Source organism: Phaethon lepturus, unplaced genomic scaffold, assembly GCF_000687285.1.
Source record: "Phaethon lepturus isolate BGI_N335 unplaced genomic scaffold, ASM68728v1 scaffold21025, whole genome shotgun sequence".
Taxonomy (NCBI): Eukaryota; Metazoa; Chordata; class Aves; order Phaethontiformes; family Phaethontidae; genus Phaethon; species Phaethon lepturus.
In genome coordinates, this window is record NW_010538658.1 from 24,906 (window position 1) to 35,744 (window position 10,839).

Here is a 10,839-nt window from a genome sequence, read left to right on the forward strand (position 1 = left end):
TGTGTGTCCTTTCTCTGCAATGCCTGAGGCAAAGCAGATGTGTTTTTACAATCTCTTAAGATTTTTAATACACTGTAAAGTTCACACCAGGGAAAGATTTAAGGCTTCATGACTACAGAGTCATGTAGTACAGCCAGATCTGAGACTCTTCTAAGAGAGAGGATAACCTGTTACCAGTTCTAATGAAGGCTGGTCTTGTGTTCTTGACAGCTCCTGGTAAATGAGCATGTTTTCTACAGTCCTAAGGAGAGTTTATATAAGAGGGTAGAACTCTGAGAAGTTACATGGTCCTAGGAGTTTAAATCAGGATCTCCAAAAGTAATTAGAGAGGTTGAGTACTCTGCTATAGGCCTTGAAAAGGGTGTAATTTAGAAAAAATTCTAAGCTCCCCTTGAAGGTACCCTTTGAACTTACAAAACCACCAGAACCGCTATTTCAATACATTGTTTCAGGTGATGCTAGTAGCTTTTCCACTTAGCAATTCTTGTAATTTCCTTTTAGCCTGGATCAGCACCATTACCAGCATTACTGGCTCAAAATTTTTTTTCCTCACAAGCATTTTTGTTGTAAAATCTGAGCTTACAGGATGGATGTATGCCATTCTTAACACAATAATTAGATAAACATAATAGTAAAAAAGACTTGAAGTAGTAGTTCCTGTTTTCCTTTCTAAGCAGTACCTTGAGATATCATAGCACTTTATTAAAAAAATAAAGGATTAAGCAGCAGGAAAATTCCATGTAGTGCTAAAGAGCTCCATAGTATAATAAGAGCTTTATAGTCCATATGCTCAGCCCTCTCCTTTCCCAAAATGAAGACCCAGTGAATAAAGGGCTGAAGTAGGAAAAGAGGAATCAGCAATCTGTTCCAACAGGAATGTTTTTGCATGCACATTTCCTGAACAATCTGCAAATGTACCATTCATGTGCTTTTGTAAAACTGGACAGTCAAGTTCACATTGCCACTACAAATTTAGTACCATCCAATGACATTTCACTGGATAAAAACCCCTAAATGTTACCTACCTTAAATTTAGGGCACAGCCATGCAAACTCCGATTTTCTCTTCCATGCAAGGTTTGTTTAAATGACTAATGTGTGAGGGGCAGAAATCTGCTATCGGTGAAGCCAGCTTTGGTGTCAAAAAGTGTCAGCATAGCTGACAAGCCTCTTTCTACAATGCATCTCTAAAAATAGAGTTCCAAATTAGTCCTCATAATATGCTAGACTTTAACTATTTTCTCCATGACCTTTGCTAATACCTTTCAGTACCTGTTTTCACTGAAAATGTTGTAAATCCTAATACAGTGTTCTCAATCATATTTTAAAACCACACCTTAGCACAAAAAGCTGCTGTACAGCTAGCACCAATACACTTTGCAGATTATATGATGGAACAAGATTTTTAAAAAGGAAACAAAATGAAAAGATGATAATACTTGGTATGCGTGGAGGGCCTGGTAGCTGGATTGGGCAGGACTACCGTGGTGTTTACTGGAGATACTGAGTCGGTAGTGGAGAACCTCCAGCTGAGACAACAGAAACAAAAAGGAAGAGGGGGCAGGGAAAAAGGAGAGAAGAGAGCAAGAGAAAAAAAAGTGAGAATGAGCCCAAGGAAGGGGGGGTGGGGGGGGTGGAATGAACATCACAAATACAGTCAGGGACAACATATCACAACAGCAACTGCAGCTACAGTATCCTCTTCTTTCTGGTGTTCAGTAGACTGATTCCACAGTACTTCATATCCTTTATCAACTTGTAAATACAACTGGGAGCAGGTGTCAAAAATTACAGCTGTAAGTGGCTGTGGCTGTTCACTTTGCTACCCTCAGAGCAAGTACTGGTAGGGGATATGGACCTTTGCTAAATAAACTCATCTCAGAAGTTAACCAAAATGCAGCGACAAGAATTTACACACTGTTACAGGGTTTTATTAAATAATGAAGTAAAAGTGTTCAATATTCTGCAAGCTTTTTTAATACTATTTTGAAGACTTCATCATTTCTTCTTGTGCTGCTGGAGAAGCAGGGTTTTGTATACTGGGAGGAAACTCAAATTCGTGTTTTCTTCTTCCCAAGAAACAGGAAGAAAAAAGTTTGGCTTTTTATAATCACTGAGAGCCTGTCCTGTAAGTTTCCAGTTTGGAGGAATCCTCTGTCTTCTCTTTCTACTAAAGGCCATTTGGAAGGCTGCAGGTCTTGTGAACTTCCTCAAAAGAGGAAATTACTTTTACTATTGGGGAAACATCATGTGTATAAAAACGCAAAAGACATACCTAACCTACTGTGTTATATGCTGATGCAAAAGGCATCTTGCCGTAACACTGAAATCTCTGCCAGCCTCAGCCAGATCCCTTCTTGGATGAATATGGTAAAGAAGATTTTTTGACAGTGGGATTGTGAAGAGGATACTGTAGCAACAGTGACACACATGTATGAAATTAATGAAAAAACATGAAACAAAAAATGTACACTACACAGATCCCAATTACTATTGTCAGGCATCTAAACTAACTCTCCAGATCACACCTCTGCTGCCTTTGGGTAGGGGCTGTTCAATCTCCTCTACTGCCAGTATCTTTTGGTTTTACACTCTTAGAGCGGTAGGATTGTTACTGTGAGCTCCCCAACAGCTCAAACACATCATCTGCTTCATAACTGACTCCCCTGACAGAGGAATGACCGAGATCCTGTAGCCTAATGGCTGTTCCACATGCAGCGCTGGGGTCTGTGGCACCTGGCAGTGGAAGGTCAGGAAGCATTACATAAAACTTTATCAAACAGCTTCTTTTTAAGTGTTCATTGAGATTACAGCTGAAGGAAATAGGAAAAGAGATGCTGCACGCTTGGGCTGTGGATCATCCAAGAAAGAAAAAGCAAACAGACAATGTAAAAGAATGAGAAAATAGTTGAATTAATGGGGAAAACAGTAAAACTCAGCATAGCAAATAATGTCAACCTCAGGTTTGTGCCAGAACCCCAAAAAACTCAAAGCAGTAAAGTAGAAAAGAAGTACATCTCAAAAGAAATTATTTACTATTCATTCCTATTCCAGCACCTTCTACTTGTAAAGAGAAGTCTGTGATGACATTAACAAGGTTTAAGGTAAATCTATTATTCCTTGAGGCACTTCACAGGAAAGTTACATATCTGGGATCTAGCGTGGCCCATCAAAGCAAACAAGTCTGGTGGCTGGACAAAGAAAGAGCAAGTTCTGTGGAATCTCATCCCACCTTCCAATGCAGGTACGTAGCCATTTCAAGTCACTGATGGTCAAACAGGTCTAGATACCGGGATGAATGGTCACTAATTACCCCTCCTTCCAAACACACAGAAGGCTAACTGGAATCAAGTAAACCTGCATAATTATTAATAATTTTAAGAATAAGGTTTAGGGTGATCTTGGGTTTCCAGTCAGGCCCTTTAACGCTTATGTTAAAACAAAACTTGCATTTCTGCATATTTTACTTCCTCATTTGAGGAACTATGAAGCAGACTATTCTGCTTTAGCCCACCCTGAGACCAGTGTACAAAACTTAGTTTAAGCATCACAGGCTTATGAACAGTCCTGTCCCCAACTGATCTGGAACCTTTCCTCAGTACTGCAGGAGGGATCCTTCATCCATTTATGGATGTCATGGGGAATTCCAGTCCCCTATCCAGGTGTTCTAACCCCCAAAGAGTGAAGACTTCCTTTTTTACATGCACGTGATTATTCCCATCAAAGATGAAACTGGAATACCATCAGGGAGTTATGGCCTCAAGTTGTGGCTCAACACACCTTGTGGAAGATCCTGAAGTGATGACTTCAGAGAACTTTAAGCTCTACCTAGGCCCTATTCCACCATTGACAGTCATTGTCTATAACTGCTTGCTCCCTAGTGTTAGAAGAGAGTATCTGAAATACAGAGGGTGAACAGAGGAGAGAAGTTTAAAGCAATCATCATTTCTGGCCTAAGCACAGCCCTTGATGCACAGACTGGACAGACGGACAGACAAAAGGTACTTCAAGCAAAGCCTTTTCATCACAGGTGCACAGCCATGCTGCTGGGAGTCCCAAGTGGAGACTTTGCAACATTAGTGAGTTTGCATTTTGACTTCAACTTTAAGAATAAAAGACAAAACCCATCACACTTCAGCTTTCCAATATTTTTCCCTAACAAAATAGTAGTTTGTTGTTTTATAGCCTGTGGAGTGAAGGATCAGAATTTCTCAGTCAATCAACTCTCAGATTGCTCTTTCACATAGGAATAAATCCTGAATAGCTTTTCTATTTCTCTCCCCTTCTATGAAAGTCCCACTGTGACCCAGAGGGAATTCAGAGGATTAACATTTTCTCCTTCTAATTCCCTTTACATTTATAATGCCTTTCATCTTAGCCTTCCCAACACTTACTTAGTTTTTACATGCAGTAGTTTGTTACTGAACAGGCCACCACAAACTGCTTAAAACAGTGTATAATCTGAGCAAGAGCTTGTAAAATATTCTGAACGCTGTAGCTACAGAACTGCTGCTGACAACATTATGGTGAAAAGCATATTTTGGACTATGAAACAAAAAAAATGGCTTATAAACTTAACACCGAAGGACAATTTTGTAAGATTTCCTCTTTTAATTTGGATTTATACTAAAAAATGGTTACAGACCTTAGAAATTACTAATTACTGTTTTGGTGACAGTTGCTATCACTGCTGGAAGTCAATTTTAGCTATTTTAAGCAGTCATGTTGCCCTAGTGGGCTTTAACACTATGGTTTTATAATGGCATCTTCCCCATCATTAGTAGTTTGATTATTTGTGTTCAGTTTGTTGTGACCATCCCACAAACTTGTCTTTCACAAAAAACAAAACAAAACCAACACAACTTCTGCAATGGAGGCAAATCTGGATGATACACTTAATCACAACATTCTTCATAACTGGATTAGCAATTCTGACACACTCATGTAGATACTCTGATAAGTTATTTCTTCCCTTTGGACGAATATACAAAAAAAATTCTCCACAGAACGGGAGATTTATCCCAAGATAGGAGGTCAACCATCAAATGACGCTCATGAATGAAGTACAAACTATTACCTTGACATGAGGGGACTGCATTTTCTGATACATTTCCAGTGAATAATGATGAAGCCACATTTCAACAAAGATCTGCAAAACAAATATTTTCTTAGCTAAGGAAAGAGAAATAATCCAGGACTTGTCACCTACAAGCTAGGTGTGAGGGAAGACCATAGTATGTAATTTGAAAATTAAGCTGTACTTGTAAATAGACAGGCAGCTATTCAGAGATGTTTCAGGTGATCATCATGTCAATGCAAATGACTGGAGTTCGCATACTGTTAGCACTTGCTAAGCATCAGTAATGCAGTTCAGCAACACGGTAGGAACTTGTTTCAGAACAGCTGTTAAGTCCAGATTCTCCTTTCCCTTCCCTTGAAGCTTCTCTGTGCTCAACTTTTGCTTAGAGCATAGGATAGATGTTAAGATTGAAAGAAAAAAGAAAAAAAGAAAATCAGGCTTAGAAATTTTTCTGGAAAAAATTACTCAAATGCTTGAGATAGTCGTTAGATATGCAGTCTAAAAAAGGTATTCAGTGCCTTTCTAAATTACAACTTAACACAGTGGTTTCACAGTGGTTCTTTGTTTCAGTAATAGAAAACAACAGCTGCACTGCTCAATTCCAAAAACAAGCTAAAGCAAAATTGCATAACTGTCCCTGGTTTAGTAAGAAGACATTCCTCAGTTAGCAGCAAGAAATGTTGTGGGGTGTTCTCTTCCTTAAATCCAACCTACCTGAAGCAGTGTTTCTGATCTCCAGATCTCCTGAGAAGCTGGGTCAGCATTCACAGAAGGCTGATGGGCAATGTGCCGTTTCAGCAAGCTGGTGTGATGCATGCCATAGGAAGTGAAAGGCACTGCTGGAGACCTTTAAAGGCAAATAAATGAAAGTACTGAAATCAGTAAGCCTCCGTACAGGAAAATATATCATTGCTTTTAATCACCAGTTTATAAACTGGAAAACAGTCTTTAAGAAGTAAAACTTCACAATTGAGTACACATTTCAAACTTCTGCAACATGTTATGATTACTAGGACATCACTTTAACTATAAACAAACACTACATCGCTATTCATACTGCATTGAACAAGCTTTACACAGACACGATGTTATGTTCAAGAACACTTTTTTTTTTTTTCTTTCTCCTGTTCAGTTTGTTTCCTTTCACTCTGCCTTCCATATTCATAATTCACCTGATTTGTATTTTCCTAGGTATGTGCTAAGGCTCAGCAGACTATAGAAATTGATATTTGAAATGATATTTAAAATGCAGCTATATAAAATATAATGTCTATTTTTGCATTTGTATAAATTTACTAGTATTGATAACATTTTATAAATTTGAGTAGCAAAACCGATTTTGAAAATGTGGACTTTCACACACTTAGCCATTACAAAGAACAAGAGACTGGGTGGTTAGATTGGAGAATTTTCCCTTCAACTTTGTTTGGTTTTATGCCATTATGACGTAGACATAAAGAACTTCAGTAAGTGGTCAAAAATCTTTCAACTTCTTCCTTCCAGTTGAGGCTAAATAACTTCATCTATTACCATGCAAAAAGTCACCTGAAAGGCAGTCACTCATTATACGATTTGATTACTATCATGTGTCTTAGCTTTTTATATCAGGAAGTTATGAACAAAGAAAGCTATGAGCACTATCAGTCTGCAACAAAGCCACAGACATGGTCCTGACACAGCAATTCCAAACAACTGCAAAATAGGTAATGAGAGCATTAAACAATTAAGGATGGCAACCTCAGAACTGAAACAAAATGACCAACTGCCAAGTTGTCTGGCTTTACAGCAACATTAATGAAAGATGCAAGTTTCCTTGTAACAGTGGTTATCACCAGTGCCATCTTTACCACATACCCTATGTGTCTGAAGATGGTCAAGTACAGTCAGATCTGTCCTACTCCAGTTGCAGGGCACAAAACACAACTGGAGTTGCTGAACTGATGAATTTTTGTTGCTTGTACATGCCTTTTCTGCTCCAATAATAGCTACCTTTCAGACTTTCACATGAAACCTTTATGGTAAAATTAAGTGAACACAAATCTATTAAATTTTGTGATTATATAATAAGTCCATACAGATCATAAAGAGCAGAGGTGTTTTCTACCTGTTAAGAGATTTCTTTCCCACAAGCTGTATTTTGTAAGCACTGTTCCCACAATTTGCCCCTGGCACTGTAGTCATTACCTGGGAGGTGGGGAAGGGATGGTTCCCCCAGGATTTGAAGAAGGTGGAGGAAGGACACTTCCTTCTGTAGGTAGGAAACACTTCAGGTATGTGTCCACCAAGATGAAATAAGCAGTATTGGAAGGGCTGACATGATGGGTGATGGGTGAGTTCTGAAACAGGCACACAGGATATAACTGGAGTTACATACTGTTACTTTAAGCCACTGCTAGGGTGTTGGCTGCTACACAGCCAGACCCATTTAATATAAATAAGCAGAAGCCCAGCGGTTATAAAGGGTGAACTGACAACGAAGACACTCTGAAGCAAAGGTAAAGTAACTAAGAGAACTGTTGCTGTAGTAGTGAATGTAACCAACTATGAGAGGAGTGCAGTGTTATATAGCACAGGTAACAACAGGAAGAGGATCCAAATAACCAGACACCATAGTACAAAGCTGTGGTTACGACTGTATAAATGGTGTTATTCGATAGAGGGGTAGGAAACCCATCTGGAATCCATTGCCTGCTCTGTGTTGGCATGTTGTTGGACAGACTGCTTAGTGGTACAGCTAAGGGGGGTATTTTGTTTATTATCCAGTCTTACATCATCAACTGAACTAAAGCAGTAACACATTCTAAAAGGACAGATGAAACTGCTGTTAATTTAGCTGGACAGCATCTCGGCAGGCTCTTAAAGCATTGTGAAGAATGGCTAATACTATTTTAAGGGAAAAATTGAGAAAGGTACTTACCTTCTGTGTAATCAAACTAATTGCAAAGTAAAACATGTAATATTCAAATGGATCTGGAGTAACAGTCAAGGATCAGATAACAAAAAACAGGTACAGCTGTTAGTATCTGGGGATGCTAACTAGACATTACATTTTTATTTTGTCAACACTAAGTTAACTTGCTAGAGCTTAGCAGCAAATTCAGCTTTGTCTTCTTGCTTTCCAACTGACTCAAACATCGGTAACTGAGGTTCTCTCTATGTAGCAAGGTGTGTTTGCATTACTATTCCTAGCACATTTGACCATCTCAAAATGAAATCAGTGCAGCTGCAGCTAAACTGCTTCCAACAAATACACTAGCTGCAAAGTTAACATACCCTTTTTCTATCATATTACATAAACATCAGTAGTTAAGAAAACAAAAATTGTGAAATGCAGGCTCTGCTGAAATCACTGGGAATTTTGTTGTTGACTTGAATAAGGCCAGAAATTCCCCCACAAGGGTTTATAGGAAGAGGACAAGTTTATTTTTCATTGGAATCTAAACATTTCTAGTCGGCCCAAACTCTAGTATGACCATGATTTACCATCGACACATAATAAATATACAACAGAAATGCTCATAATCTCTCAGTTTTACATATTTAAAAGGAATTAAATATCCAACTGTTAAAAGGATACTAAGGGCCAAATTCAAACCTAAACCACCAGATGAAGGAAACTGGACTTTGTTGTGGTATAAAGAGCATTCTGGTAGGACTTGCTCTTGTATTGAAGCCTTCACAGGGCCCTGAAAGACAGAGTAATAAAATATTAATCTGGCTACTCAGCATACTGGCAGATAATGAAGTTCTGCTGCATTCCAGCATTCTGGGATGATGTCTACATTCAGCTCAGGGGGATTTTACTGCATTGCAGTAGTTCCTTGTGCAAATGATTACTCTTTAGATAACTGCCAACTTTCCCACTGAAAATGAGTATTCAGTGTAAGAAAAAAAAAAAAAAGAGCCTTCACCAAGACTTTTCCAGTTGGAGTGGGAGGAGCAGAAGACTACTGTTTGCCTGATGGTTTTGTCAGGGTAACTGAGCTGTGGACTAGCAATTACTATATACTTAAATTATGTTTCCTCTTGTTAAGGACTGTAGAACTTATCTGAATCAATTTCTAGATAGCAGGTAGCTGGTAACCATGGAAGGAACAGTGAAACAACTCTGCAGATAAAACTTTTTTTTTTTGTTTGAAGTGTCATTCTTCATATCCAGGATAGCAGTTAAGATTTCAAACATATTGGGCACAAAGCACAGCGAGGGAAGGCAGTGCTCTGTGACAAGCTTGGAAAACTATTTTCAATCCTGCAACTATTGGTAACCAAGATAATGCACACAGCTTTCTCTGGGGACAGGAGAGGAATCACAATACAGCTTTTTTGGCTGAACAGCACAAATATCCAGGTGCTGACAACCGCCATCTCCTACCAAGTTTATGGCTGGGAACTCTCCTGCTCTAGCAACCGTGTAAAGAAACGGGTATACTCTAAGCACTCCAGAGCACTGAGGCTATACCGTGGCCTGTACTGAACCATGCATATAAAGTGCATGCAAAGTTCCAATAGCTGCAACAACAATTACATTCTATTTTTACAGATTTTTCAGTTACTCACTGGAAGATATGAGACTGGGAAATCATATCTGTACTCTTCTGCTTGGAGTTTGTAAACCAGCTTCATCATTGGGCCACTACAAACAAGCATCAGAAAAAATCCATGGTAAGTACCCTCTCCTCTCTCACTTTTGTGAACTTAATGTTTTCACAATGCAAAAAGGTCAAACACTGGTTATTTGTTCACCATACATTTTTTTAATCTGTCCCAAAATGAATGAATTTACCTGGGATCCAGGAAATCCAAAGCCACAGAATATTCGGTAGGATTTGTTCTTCCTTGCAAACAGCGAAGATTCCAGCCTACAATGACGCCATCCAGGCTACCAAAAATGCTCTCCACCAGCCACGGGAAGATGCCATGTAGTTCCTTTAAGGAAAACAGACACGAATAGTTAATGTGTGCAATTCCTCAGTTGAACAATCTCTACTTCATGTACTAGAATGCACAAAGATACTGCCTGCCAGCTAGTTAAGACTGTTTCCAGCTTATCACTGGGCAGAGCTTCCATTCAAAAGATTGTATTATAATATGGCAATTACAGGAAATCTATCCTGATTTCTGATCCCTCTGAAGTTCCAATGATGTTCATCAGCATTGCATGCAATTACTTGTCACATTTTAAATAGTAGTTTTCCTCATAAATTGAGGCTGAAAGGAATTAATGAAGTGCAGCCAACTGAAACAATCTTTTAATAACTAGAAAAGGTTTTTGACTCTTGGCAAACACTGGATTCCCACTGTCTGAGGACCCACTTGGAGTCCTCAAAATTCTTCATATGAGAAATAGGAACAAAAAAAATAGCAATATGAAAAAGGCAAATTCCCCTGAAATATGCCAGGCACTAAGTTTCTGAAAAGGCAGTGACTGCTCACCTTGGCGGGAAACTCCTCAATGACCGTCTCCAGGTCGTGGCACCTCTGAACAAACGGTTTGTTTATGCAGTCTGCCTTCAAAGTGGCCTGTTACAAATCATAAGGTAAATCAGATCACCGTTGCCAGAAAGGACAGTATTTATCACGGCCATGACGTAAAAATCCCCTAATTATGCCACTCCTCCGGTACAGCAATTCTATTGCTATGGCTGAAGTTACACTGACCGACCTTAAAACTTCACGGGCACATAACAAAGCTGACAGTTAACCAGAAACGGCAAACCCAACCGAAACGGGACGGCCCCCCCGCTCGGTGTGGCGCCTCCC

General features: G+C 39.2%; 1 protein-coding gene across 1 annotated transcript in view; it reads right to left on the reverse strand.

Annotated features, from left to right (window-relative positions):
- Positions 1-10,599, reverse strand: part of SMPD4 (sphingomyelin phosphodiesterase 4, neutral membrane (neutral sphingomyelinase-3)) — a gene marked incomplete at its 5' end in the record, with an annotated part of 17,823 nt that extends 7,224 nt beyond the window's left edge. The window contains 9 exons of the mRNA XM_010286901.1: positions 1,439-1,528; positions 5,077-5,148; positions 5,794-5,926; positions 7,264-7,415; positions 7,997-8,049; positions 8,657-8,765; positions 9,637-9,712; positions 9,863-10,005; positions 10,513-10,599. Coding sequence (XP_010285203.1) covers positions 1,439-1,528; positions 5,077-5,148; positions 5,794-5,926; positions 7,264-7,415; positions 7,997-8,049; positions 8,657-8,765; positions 9,637-9,712; positions 9,863-10,005; positions 10,513-10,599 — 915 coding nt within the window. The remainder of the gene's footprint in view (positions 1-1,438; positions 1,529-5,076; positions 5,149-5,793; positions 5,927-7,263; positions 7,416-7,996; positions 8,050-8,656; positions 8,766-9,636; positions 9,713-9,862; positions 10,006-10,512) is intronic.
- Between the last annotated feature and the right edge of the window lie 240 nt (positions 10,600-10,839).